This window comes from Tympanuchus pallidicinctus, unplaced genomic scaffold (assembly GCF_026119805.1).
Source record: "Tympanuchus pallidicinctus isolate F22 unplaced genomic scaffold, pur_lepc_1.0 scaffold5, whole genome shotgun sequence".
Classification (NCBI taxonomy): Eukaryota; Metazoa; Chordata; class Aves; order Galliformes; family Phasianidae; genus Tympanuchus; species Tympanuchus pallidicinctus.
Genome location: NW_026294769.1, coordinates 35,905,397 through 35,918,608, shown reverse-complemented (window position 1 = coordinate 35,918,608; position 13,212 = coordinate 35,905,397). Strand labels below are relative to the sequence as shown.

Sequence of the window (13,212 nt, the reverse complement as noted above, 5' to 3'; positions counted from 1 at the left end):
ACACCTCCAGGGATAGTGACTCCACCTCCTCCCTGGGCAGCCTGTGCCATTGCCTCACCGCTCTTTCTGAGAAGGAATTGTTCCTAATATCCAACTTGAACCTCCCCTGGCACAACTTGAGGCTATTACTTCTCATCACTATTACTTATGAGAAGAGATTGACCTCCACCTTGCCACCCCGTCTCCAAACTGAACAATCCCAGTTCCCTCATTCACTCCCCATAAGACTTATGTTCCAGACCCCTCACTAGTTCCATTGCCCTTCTCTGGACTTACTCCAAGGCCTTGATGTCTTTCTTATGCTGAGGGGTTCAAAACTGAATGCAGTACTCAAAGTGTGGCCTCACCAGTGCTGAGTACAGGAGAGGGTACATATAAGTACATGTAAGCGTATGCTTATATGTGTCTGACTTTTTAAATGCTCCTGTTCTGGTGGTTAGTTCTAAAGTTTCTCCTGAAATGCTGCTGTTCTCACAACGTACACCGGAATTAGTGGAAACTATTCCATCTCTAATTTTAGGGTAGCTTGCACACTGTGGCTTTGCATAGAACTGCTTGCCTGTAATGGTGTGATTCCTGATACCAAGTTAGCAGCTGCTTGCTGTGAGGAATGGGGGGGTAGAGGTGTGTGTGCTTTTAGTTCCAGAGAATGCCCTTTCTTGCTTGCTGATATCTTTGTATCAGATATTGTCTCTGGAATTGCTTTCAGATTCTTATCTTTGTTGTTTTAACTCTTTAAAAAAAACTTCCACTTGTTAGGATCAGACGCTTTAAAAAGGTAGATAACTATTTTGTTTGCTACTAGTTTATTTCAGGGCCTATATGAGTACTACAATGTTTGCTTTTTTTCTATCTAGCAAACTTGCATTAGTGTTTATACAAAAGAGAGAGCAGCAAAATGTAGAATTCCAGCTCTGGAACTTCTGATTAAGGTAAAATATATTTTATAGTTTATCTTTTTCCTAGAAAAAATTAGAAAATCTGTTGTATTGATGCAGTTCTGCTATGTCAAGAGGAAGATCTTTGCACAACAACAGCAAAAGCATATTGATAGTCCAATATTAGATGTTAATAAAATACATGTCTTAATGACAAATTGACTTTGATATTCCTACAGTAGATTGCTCAGATGTAAACATGTAATTCCTTCATCTATTGGCAAGACAAATTGCTTTGTGGCAGTCACAGATTTTTCTGTTTTCCAGTTTATCTTTATCCAGTTATTATGGTTCTTTAAGGAGAAATTTTCAAATTAAAAATACCGTGTTCCTCAATATCATGTATTACTGTGCATGAAAAGTGGAAGAAAAGGACTTTTTCAGAACACTTACTGCTGTGTGAACAGCAATCTTGTAATGTATTTCCTGTGAATGCGCTTAGACCTTTGTTTTGTGAATGCTTTTGCACCTGCTGAGTTGTGTTACTGAGGAACAAAGCTCTCTTCTGAGAGAGGCAGTTCTTCTACAGGTTAGTTTAGCTGTGCAGCTGAAGGCAGAAAAATACAGAATGTGGTAAAAGCTGCTACAGACTCATAAGCATATGTGGTGGCTTTTTGTTTTACATGTATGTGTGTGTCTGTGTACACTATGTATTTTTCATGTGATCTGTATGTAATATATGACAGTAAGTATAGCATAATACTAATACTAAGCATGTTAACTATGAAGATTTATTTATTATGTATTCATAGGAAGATAGCTTCTTAAGAAATCAATTTCATGCCAGTACTCTTCTTTGGATGAGTTACCTTAATCCTGTTTTGCTGAATGATTTATTGAAGTTGACGTTGTGCTTATGAACTGTGCTTTTATTTAGACCAAATAATACTGCTATCCTAATCCTAATTATTTTCCTAACTTTTCTTTGTTACTTATTTATTCCAGTTGCTCCAAAGCTTACGACGTTCCTGCCTGATGGAAGAGATGAAAGTTGGGGAAATCTTTAATAAATTTTATGGGGAGCTTGCTATAAGAAGTAAAGTTTCTGATACAGGTAGATTTTAGTTCTCCCGCCTGCATCTTTTGTTTTATTTGTTTTTATTTAATCATTCCCCACATAAATTGGGATTGTATTCCCTTTGCAAGTGTGTTTGGAAATGGTAGCTGTCATATTTTAGAGCTAGTAAAATTTGTTCAGGTCTTCTGATTGTGGTCATGCAGTTTGCTGTTCTTAGTAGACCTGCATATATGTGTAAGCTATAGATGGGAACAGTTAGATAATTCAGTTGAGCAGTAATGACGTATATGTTATTTTACATTGGTGATGTAAAAGAATATATGTCTCTGAACGCCTAAATCCTGGCAGTAATTCCAGCTTTCTTGGTGTAAACCAACTTATTTAGGTTGGTGGCCCTGCCTGTGGCAAGGGGTTGGAATTTGATGATTTTTGGGGGTCCCTTCCAACCTAAGCCCTTCTGTGATTATTTGCCCAGGCTATTAGATTTTTTTTTTTTCCAGGCTCACTGCTAACCCAGTGTAGCTGAACCTTACAGGCTAGTACTGTACCTGCTTCGTAATGATACGCACACCTACCCCTGTACATTTGAGCTTTTGTCAATAAAGAGTAACTTCTAGGCTGCCAGTCCTGATGGAAGTTCATGTAATCGCCAGCTGTTGGCTAAAGCTTGTCATAACCCTATTCCAACCCTAACAATTGTTGTTCCACAGAGGTGCAGTTTTAGTTTGATAGTTCCTGCAGTGATCAACTCTAATGTGAGATCATCAGTCCCTGCCTTGAAGTTAGCATGTTGATAGGAGCTCTAGTCTGATGGCCTTTCAGTTTCAGTTAAGATTTTATCTTGACAGGTCTATTCCTTACACAGCGTGCTGTGCATGTGCAGAACCCAGTTAGACTGAACTCAAGCTCAGTAACTTCTGCTAGCTGTTGGCCTTAACCCCAGTGGGTTTTTCTAAGCCCTTTTAAAAAAGAATATTTGGCATTAATAAATAGGAATGCATCTCATGTCACATTGTATAGATATATAGCTATGTATTTATGTGTGCCATGAAGAGCCAGTCTTCCCACATGCTAATCATTAAGTAAAAACCTCAAGAATGGTTTTCTTGTGCTTGCAAGTTATGTAGTAATTGCAGTGGAAATAATAAAGGAAGTAATATTTGGTAATATTAAATTACTTTCTAGTACTGGAGAAGATCTATGAGCTTTTGGGAGTTTTGGGAGAAGTCCATCCTACTGACATGATTAACAACTCTGAAAAACTATTCCGAGCGTATTTGGGAGAGCTTAAAACACAGGTATGTCTGGAACTTTTTTTCAGGCTCTTTCATTGCTTTATGTTTGTTTTCATTTGGTATACGTAGTGCTGTATGTTGGATTAGTATTGTATCTACTACATCTTATAGAGATCTAACTGGATGAGCATAAATGCTTCCTAAGGGACTGCTTTAGTTCTCTGGTTCTGAAAAGTTTTCAAAGTAAAAATGTTAAGGCCATCAGACGGCGAATGATCAATTTACTGTAAGAAAAGATGATGTGTGATGATCATTGCAGTAGTACCAGAGCAAAGTTACATTGCCACTCACTCAAAGCATCTGATTTGGGCTCTATTGGCTGCTGAATCCTTGCGCTTTTGGGAAATACTGGAGTTGTGCCAGCTTCACTTTACTTTATTATTTACTTTCAAGAAGTTAGTATGTTCTATCTAAATTTTGCTATGTTTGGCCTTGATGGGACATATTTTATACTTGTTGAAAGATTTCTTATTCTTTTGTAGTTAAACACCTTTCCAACTTACTTGAAATTTCTGAATACTGGATGTTTCTTTCAGTAGCTATAGGTACTGACAGTTGGAGTGTGTTATTTTAACTACACTTCTAGGAACTGAGAAAGGATGTAATTTTATTTTGGATTGAGGATATATCTATTTATATTTTTCAATTCTCACTTGATTTAGATGACATCAGCTACGAGGGTCCCCAAGCTACCTGTTGTAGCAGGATGCCTGAGGGGACTGACTGCACTCATGTACAACTTTACCAAGTCTGTGGATGAAGGTATGTAGTTTTTCTGTATGAAAGACAGCTAATTGTTACACAGCCAGCAAACAGCACTATTTCTTATTGTGTGCTCAGAACAAAAATTCTCCAGTGTTAGATGACTTACGTGAAAGCAAGGCCTATCCAGCTACATGGTCCTTGTGGTCTGTCTGCATGTGGGATGGCTTGATTACAGTGTTTCTGTATGTAAAGCTTTGAAGTGCTACTTTCTAACCAGAAGTGGGCAGCGGAGACAGGTACACTGAAGCTGGAGTGCCATTTTTATACAGATAAGTGTTTCATTTAGAAGAGACTGAATACAGATGTACATTTTTTTTTCATAGGTGCAAGTATTTCAGTAAAAAAAAATAAATCCATGCTCCTTGAGATACTTGAAGTTTTCCAATCCTATTTCTTCTGTTCTACCCTAGCTTTGGGTAAAAGTATCTTTGTCTGCACGTAACCTTTTGTGTGTCAGTAATAAAATACTTATTGGTTTGTTTCACAGATGCTCAAACTTCAAAGGAGATTTTTGATTTTGCAGTGAAAGCTATCAGGCCACAGGTAGATCTGCTGTATGTTAATTTGTTAATTGCTCTGTCAATATGTTTATTGTATTATTCAGCTAATAAATTCATTAGATGAATAATAGTTTACATTTTGATGACTTTTTTTTTTTTTTTTTTTAATCTTAAGGTCGATCAGAAGCGATATGCAGTACATCTAGGTAAGATTGTAAATTATCTTAATTTGTACTTTGGGCTCTACCACTCATGTGATTAATTATTCTTTCAGGAAATGTTTGTTCTCTGTTGGCTCTCTCCATGTCTTTCCAGTCTTGTCTTCTGAGCTTATCAGGGAGCAGAACTGGAGTACTTTAGGTTGGAATCTAAAGAATTAAATGTGTATGTGGTTAAATTAGGTATATATAATTGGCTTATGATCAGAATTATACTTGATGCCATTTGTCCCTCTGCAGTGAATACAAAATTGTGGTATGAGAAGGCTAGAAGTAGAAAGAAGAGCAATGTAGCAAATTAGGAGCAAAAAAGAGGGAAGCTGGGAACAAACGAAGTCTGCAAAGGGAATGAGAAACTGACCTGTGAAATATCTATGGCTTACTCAAAAAGTGCTAAAATGTGAGATTTCAGCACTTGGCCCACAGCAACTGTAAGGTGTAAACTCTTCTTTAAAGGTAGTCTGGCTAGGTTAAACAGTTACATTCTTACAGATCTTAAAATTTAATTTATGCCTAAATTTGAGACTGTGAAATTACCTGTATTCTGAACAATTTGAAGGAGGAGTAGACTTGAGAATATGTCCTCAGCACAAAACCAGACCAAATCCTTGTGAAATGTGTGATCAATTATTTGCAATAAAAGTAAAGTCCCTTACTTTTTTTTACTGTTAATGAAGATAATCTGAGAACAATGCTATGATTTCTATTAAAAGAAGGGTATGTTAGAGAGTTGTTTTTGTGCTTAAGTTTTCAGTGTTTGGATATTGATACTATAGCTGTTAGAAAAATACACTTTTATGCCTTCCAGTTGTGGTAAATACACCCACCTGAAGTCCTGATGTGCACTTGAATTGTCTTGCCTGTTTTCAGACAGTGGAATATGAGGTTTTTAATGATAATTGTTTTTAAATTGCAGCTGGTTTACAGTTGTTCAGCTGGCATGCTGCTCAGTTTGGTACCCTGCTCTTGGACAGCTATGTCATGCTCTTCGAAACAATGTGTAGATGGTGTGGCCACACAAATCAAGAGCTGAAGAAAGCTGGTCATAATGCACTGGATTCATTCCTCAAGCAGGTATTGTAACTTTCCTGGGATCTCTGAGGTTAAATCAAAGTCAGGTTCCGTGAAGGAGAGGGGATATTTGCTGCTTGCAAGTTCAGTGAATCTAGTAATTACTTTGATTGAAATACTTCATATTATGAGCTAGGTATCTTTTAGGATTTACTGTTAATTTCTGGAAATCCTGACATTTCAATATCTGCTCTACAGATGTCCTTAATGGTGGCGAAGGATGCAGAGCTACACAGGAGCAAACTGAAGTTCTTCATGGAGCAGTTCTACGGGATCATCAGAAGAATGGATTCGAGCAACAAGGAGCTGTCCATTGCTATCCGTGGATATGGGCTGTTTGCAGCAGTATGTGCAGGGATTTTGTTCTGATAAAGCAGCGTACTGAATGGGTTTAAAGCTAAGATTCATATACCATAGTCACGTGGAGAGCAAATTGTTTCAAGATGCGCTCCTAAGAATCACTAGTATTGTGATAGAGTAGCTGGTTCCTAGCTGAGTTCTTTCTGTTTTGCTGCAATTTGAGCAGAGTGCATTTGTTTTGTAGCATTTTGAGCGTTCATTGTTACAACTTAGTCTTTCTCTTCCAGGATGTGAGTTAGAAAGGAATGAGTTAAAAATTAAGTGTTTAAAATTACTGAATTGACTGAACCGTATTAAAATATCTGTTAGGCGATAGAAGTTAATTAGAAGTACATAATTTAAATACAAAAATAGTATAATTCTGAGAACTTTAAGAGGAAGATGGATCTTAATACTGAAATACCTGTAAGTCTTTAATGTGCACAGATCTTTAGTTAGAAACACTGATAGCTGTTGGCCTGGATAGACTGAATTTTGGTTAAGTTTCAGATGCTTGGTGAAGAAGCAAGTCTTGCTGCCACTGCAGTGAGTAATTGCAAAAAGAACACACATTGAGTGGTGGGTTCAGGCTCAAGGTAGACTATTTCACAGTCCAAATACTAAGATAATTCTGAGCTTACTAATTACTTCATAACATTACAGAAAAACGGTTCTACAAGTGATCAGTGGATGATTTTTGTTACTCTCTTAAGCAGATCACATTAAACCTTTAGCCTAACTTTTGTTTTCCATTGTTGCCTACGTCAGTCTGTTATTCTTCTACTGTCAGTTTCCTGTGACTGGTTTTGCCTGTGTCTTGCTTCTAGGTTCTTTTTTCCCTAAGATTATTTTCAGACCTAGCTTATGCTAAATACAGATGCCTATAGAATGATACCTAAGTTGCAGTGAGAGCATTATTATGTACCTCTAGTATTGTCTGGGATGCGCTCTGCTTGTTGGTAAGTTTAGAAGTAGTCTTTCATCCTCTGTTTATGTAGATCCTGACATAACAGAAGTTGAGAATTCAGGCTGCTGGGTTAAATGTTGTTGTAGCCTGTGAGTGATAATTGGAAAGCCATTAAGGTACGCCACATTTCTTTAATGCAGCTAATTCAAATGTTAAGCTCACTATTAGCTTCTGTAATGCCCTATTTGATATGTTTAAAGCTGTATTCCAGATACCAATTTCATGGGGAATTCAAAGTGATTATTGTTATGATTGTTGTAGCAGAGACTTGTTTTTAGTGCTACAGCATGTTTGCTTGCTTGTGTAAAGTTGCAAAATGGTGTTTTGTTTTCTCTCTGTAAGCCCTGCAAAGCTGTACATCCTACGGATGTTGACGCCATGTACGTTGAGCTCCTTCAGCGCTGTAAGCAAATGTACCTGACGGAGGCAGAGACAATGGATGACCATCTGTATCAGCTTCCAAGTTTCCTCCAGTCCATCGCAAGTGTGATATTCCATTTAGACACAGTAAGTGGAGTATTTAAAGTTCCAGTCAAAAAGTTTTTAATGCAACCTGCAATGTATGAGAAGGTAGTAACAGTGAACTTAAAATACCTGTGATGGAAGGTGTTTCGTTATTTGAAATATTATGGCTTTAGCTCTTACAGGGTGGGAGAATATCAGGAGAATATTAGATTTTATTTGAATAGAGAAAATGCTTGAAATATACTCTTTCTTAATTGAATTTTTTAGAATGTACTGAAAGCTTTTGGTACTTACACTTAGTGTATTCTCCGAGGCTAATACTTAGATTTTCCTCTGTTTCTGTGTATTGTCTGAGTTCTAATGAGGGTTTTTTTCCATATGCTATCTGAAGCTGGGAAGTGAGGCTAAGGTGGAGATTATTTTGATTCTGTTTTCAGATTAAGGGTGAACAGATTTTACTGCTGTGTTTTTCTTGTTTAAGTAAATGGTACTTTCCTAATAAGATTACAGTGGGCTCCATTGTAGTTCTAAACTGCTCAGGAACCACTTTTTATCATGTGCTCCAGGAAATTTTCTGTTTTTCTCAATGTCTGAGATAAATTTGCCTGCTAAATCTTCTACTGTTTCTCAGAATAGGCCACAGTGTAAACTCTTGTGAAGCTATTTTGTTGTATTTGTATGGTTTTTTTTGCTTGTTTCTTCCAGATTCCAGAAGTGTACACTCCAGTTCTTGAACATCTAGTTGTGCTACAAATCAATAGCTTTCCACAATACAGTGAAAAAATGCAGTTAGTCTGTTGCAGATCTATAATAAAAGTGTTTCTAGCTCTCTCAATAAAAGGTCCTGTTCTCTGGAGTTTTATTGGCACTGTTGGTGAGTCTGTGATATTTGTTTTGATTTATTTTCTTTTCTCCTCCTTAATGATAAACTATTTCTAACAGTTTTATGGAAGAGCCGTTCGGAGTCATTAATGGATGGAAAAATGCTTCCTTTCTAATGAAAAAATAGAGTTTTTATTGTGTTTCTACTTTTTTGGGGGGGGGAGAGGGAGGAGGAGGGGAAGTTAGAGGGGAGGAATTTGGGTGGTTCAAATCCATCGCTGAACCACTTAGGAAGACTTTTAAGATTTGCTTTAGCTGATAGTATGCTGATGATCAAAGGCAGGAGAATGTATTATCTGTAGGATAGGAAGGCTTTCACAAAAAAAGAAGTACAAAAATCTGTTCAGTATTCTTTCAGTTGCACTTATAAAATATCACGGAGGGTAGGGACAACATCACCTATATTAGCAATGCATGCATTTTAAGCTCTCAAACTTCACAGTAAAATATGAAAATTCCAAATATGCAGTTATTAAGATTCTAAGTGTGATAGTATTGGTAGCTGGCAATTCTAGTAGCTTCCAGCATGCTGGCATTTTGTTATAATGATTTTTAGTTTTTCAGTTATCTTACAGTGGCTTTCTGTTATCGTGGCTTTTTCACTGTTTTCCTTGTTTGTGATTTGGAGTGTGCTGTACAGCTGATGTTATTTTATTTTGTTGCAGTGCATCAGGGATTAATCAGAGTATTCTCCAAGCCAATGACATTTTCAAAGGTAAAATAACTTTTTAAATAATTTTCATCTAAATTTTTAGAATATACTATCCAGTTCTTGGACATCTAGTCCAGCAAACAGATCAAGGTCTAAAACCAGAAATACTACTGTCAGTCTTGAATGTTATCCCTTTTGTTACTTGTTTGTGGTCCCTACATCAGCATAATAACAATGTTTCTCTTGTAATGGATGTTATAGCAGGGAATATACATTTGTTCTTTGGAGTTCTTTGTGTAGGTCACCTAAGGAGGTTGTGGTTAAGGTCACCCAGCTTTCTTCCAGGCTAGCAAAATTTGGAAACTCAAAGTTTTTCTCAGTGTTTCTGTCAAGAGGATGATAAAGCTCTTAAATCCTGTGCAGCAGGAATCTCTCACATAACTGACTGCTGGAAGGACTTAGAATTTTTAAAAGATGATGATGCTTTTCTGTTCTTTTCAGATTGGTTAAATAAGAAAGCCAAGCATTTCAGGTTTCTACATAGACAAGTAATTTTACATGCTGTTTTAGCTTGAGTCAGGATGCTATACGTTATACGGTGTTTCTGAAAAGTACTCTGTCCTTTCAGGATGTTTTCAGAAAAGAAACTTCTGGATCAGAAGACTTCCCAGAAGCTGGAGAGGTTGAGACACCAAAATGGAAAGTACCAACCTATAAGGACTATCTGTATCTCTTCAGAAGTTTACTGAGTTGTGATATGATGAAGGTAAAGACATAGTTAACATGGTAATCCAAGATGAAAAGTAACCCTGAGACTTGCTGTTGATTTTCTAACCTCAGACTTGTTCTGGATGTCCTGCTGCAATATAACTTCTTGATTTTTTTTGTTGAATTTTGTCACTGATAAATTAGTTAAATAGGGATGAATTTAGGCTTCTATAGCATAAGAAACCTCTAAAGCCAGATTGTCTAAATCATTCAAGCCTTCATTTGTAAATTCAAGAGTTAATTCTTACTGCTGTTTCGAAACACAAACCTTCTTCCTCCTACAAAGGAATCCATTTTTGAAGAAGAAAACTTTCTTCCTGGAAATTCACCACTGCAGTCTCTGAATCGGTTGCTGTATGATGAACTCATCAAATCTATTTTGAAGATTATTGAGAAGTTGGATCTGACTGTTCAGAAACTGAATGTCCATGAGCAGGTGAGACTTAATGACATGACTATTAATTTCTGCTGTAGTAAAGGAACCAAGATCACATTCCTTGTTTTGTTTTCATTATGATTATATAGCTCCTTGTAATGTCTTTGAAGTAATAGTCATATTTGTTAAAACAATTTACGTCATACTTTTTGATATTGCACTGCAGTATTAGCAGATGGAAACATGAGATTCAGAAGTAGCTGATAGGATCCGTTGTTATAGACTTTACTCTGGCATCTAGTGGATTTTGGTTTTGTACTCACTTTTTCCTTATTGGCAACTATTTCTTACTCTTTTATTAATTATTGATCTGCCAATCATCAGTTGTTTGTGTCAGACTAGATTGTAACAAATACAAAAAGCAGAAGAGTCATATGATTTATCTGGAAAAATGGTGTAAATGATTTCTGTGTTGTTTGAGATCCAGTGTTCTTGTTTCAATGTTTCATTTTAGGATGAAAATGAAACCGACAATGTTTTTATTGAGCCTACTTCTGACCCTGCTTCAAACCTTCAGCCAAAGAAACCTACGGACTTTATTGCCTTTATAAACTTGGTAGAATTCTGCAGGTACTAATATATCTTTGTGTAGTTAAAAAGTTACAAAATGATTGGAAGAAATTTAGAGGGAGTTTTATTTAAGAGCATATTTCTGACTTACGACCATAATCAAGATTTTAGAGTGGTGATTAGCTGGGAAACTGTGTTTCAGACATCTGAGATGTGGGTAAAAAACACGGTAGCTCATCTGGAGAACAGGAAACATCATTTGATTATTTGGTTGTAATTATCTTTCAGTACATGTTGTAACTTCCCATATTACACTAGCCATATATACAGTAATATTTCAGAGACCAGAAATGGTTGTGTGCCAGGTAATATCAGGCATTAAGTGAAAGGAACAGTGTTGCTTGTCAGTGTAGGTCCAGCTGATTTCCTATAGCAATACTGCAGTCTGTTTTGGTAATGTGGTATGTTTGTGTGTCTGTACGAATTTGATAGTGAGGTGTAAGGAGGAAGAATTTGCTTTGCACTATGAAGCAAAATAAAGATCTTCTTATGGTTACCTTGGATGGTGGCATGTAATTAGTACCTTGCTGTCTTTGGGGGTGCATTTTAGATACAGTGCTTGTCTTCCTGGTGCTAATGTGAAAGTTTGGGAAGAGAAAAAATTATGTTTGAATAAAATTCTTTTTCTTCCCCCCCCATTTTTTTTTTTCCGTATGATTTGTGTGTGTCTACTTTAGAGACATACTACCAGATAAACATGTTGAATACTTTCAGCCTTGGATGTATTCCTTTGGTTACGAGCTTATTATACATTCAACGAGACTACCTCTTATCAGTGGATTCTACAAGCTGCTTTCTGTTACAATGAAGATTGCCAAGAAAATAAAATACTTTGAGGTGAGATGTCTTTTCCCATTGGAGATGTAGAGTGTTTCATTACTGGTGGGACAGTTCTTAATGTAAGTCTTTTATGCATGTATGTGCAGTGCCAAAAGTTTATTGTAACTGTTACCCACTGGCTTTCAATGTTTTGTGCTATTTCTGATATGACAGCTATTGTACAGTGACAGTGTGTCATCCCATATTGTGTAGCTCCCCACAGATCCTAGAACTGTTCTTGCTGCTGCAGGTGAAAGTGCATAGAAAGCCAACAATTAGACTAGAAGCTCTGTTTCTGAAGAAACACAATCCACGTGTAATGCTTGTTTCAAAATCCTGAGCAGGGTGAGCAGAGCAATGGAGGAAGCGTGCTTGCCATGCAGACAGAAGATAGTTTGGTTATTGGGAACAGTCTGGTCATAACAGAAAAGACATATGGGTTAATTATTCAACCTCTTGAGTGTACATGTAGTATCTTGCTCATTGATTTCCACAGAAAGTGGATGTGCTATTTCTGATATGACAGCTATTGTACAGTGACAGTGTGTCATCCCATATTGTGTAGCTCCCCACAGAACTGTTCTTGCTGCTGCTGGTAATAGTGCCAAGTGAAGCAAAATTGATTCCCAATAAATATGTTGGTACTGTAGATGCTGTCGTGAGCTGCTTGCTTGCCACCTGCACATTCACACTTGGAGATTTTCTCTTTCTTTTATGACTTATTGAAGGAAAAGGGAAGTAGAAAATTAAGTGTTCGTGGTACTACTAAGCTTTGAGAGAATAAACATTTTAAGTTTTCAGTGATGAAGAGTTCCTCAGTTACAGATTTGTTGTGAGTTCAACTTGTATTTTATGTTTGTGCTACGTTACTACAGATTTTAACACTGTTGATTTGTGGATTCTGTTGGTAGGGTGTCAGTCCAAAGAGTCTCAGAAAAGCTACTGAAGACTCTGAAAAGAGTTCTTGCTTTGCCCTGTTTGCAAAGTTTGGAAAAGAGGTAGGTTATTTTGCTGGCTAGCTTACTTAATCTGAAAATAAGCATAAATTACTCTGTCAAAATTGTATCTTCTTAAAAATCTTACAATATATATAATAGCAGTACTCCAGCTGTTTGAATTTTGCAGTATAGGAGGGTTTTAAAATCTTATACTTCCTGTGTTTGTTCTCAGTATCAGTAACAGTGTATTGGTCACTGAGTTATTTCTCATTTGTGCATCAAGATAATTGTGCATTGAGTACTTCATGATAAACATCTGCAGATGGATTACATTCCAGTATTGTTTTTGAGTTGTGTATTTTACGTGGATGTTAATATAGGTAATATCAAGACCTCATAAAGTTTATGACTGTTCTTGGTATATTTTTCTGAATTTTAGGTTACAGCAAAAATGAAACAGTATAAAGATGAGTTGCTGGCATCCTGTCTAAATTTTTTACTCTCTTTACCCCATGACATCATAATGCTTGATATCAAAGCATATATTCCTGCGCTGCAGGTAGGTCAAAGC

At 36.7% G+C, this 13,212-nt stretch overlaps 1 protein-coding gene across 2 annotated transcripts in view; it reads left to right on the top strand.

Moving 5' to 3' along the window:
• Window positions 1-13,212, top strand: part of PRKDC (protein kinase, DNA-activated, catalytic subunit) — an 82,622-nt gene that overhangs the window by 1,178 nt on the left and 68,232 nt on the right. For both annotated transcript variants that reach the window (XM_052704559.1, XM_052704558.1), the window contains exons 4-20: window positions 858-932; window positions 1,884-1,992; window positions 3,142-3,254; window positions 3,914-4,013; window positions 4,504-4,559; window positions 4,692-4,722; window positions 5,651-5,808; window positions 6,004-6,150; window positions 7,454-7,618; window positions 8,282-8,450; window positions 9,124-9,173; window positions 9,739-9,876; window positions 10,165-10,314; window positions 10,769-10,884; window positions 11,562-11,721; window positions 12,615-12,701; window positions 13,081-13,200. In XM_052704559.1, the coding sequence (XP_052560519.1) occupies window positions 858-932; window positions 1,884-1,992; window positions 3,142-3,254; window positions 3,914-4,013; window positions 4,504-4,559; window positions 4,692-4,722; window positions 5,651-5,808; window positions 6,004-6,150; window positions 7,454-7,618; window positions 8,282-8,450; window positions 9,124-9,173; window positions 9,739-9,876; window positions 10,165-10,314; window positions 10,769-10,884; window positions 11,562-11,721; window positions 12,615-12,701; window positions 13,081-13,200 (1,944 nt within the window). The remainder of the gene's footprint in view (window positions 1-857; window positions 933-1,883; window positions 1,993-3,141; window positions 3,255-3,913; window positions 4,014-4,503; window positions 4,560-4,691; window positions 4,723-5,650; window positions 5,809-6,003; window positions 6,151-7,453; window positions 7,619-8,281; window positions 8,451-9,123; window positions 9,174-9,738; window positions 9,877-10,164; window positions 10,315-10,768; window positions 10,885-11,561; window positions 11,722-12,614; window positions 12,702-13,080; window positions 13,201-13,212) is intronic.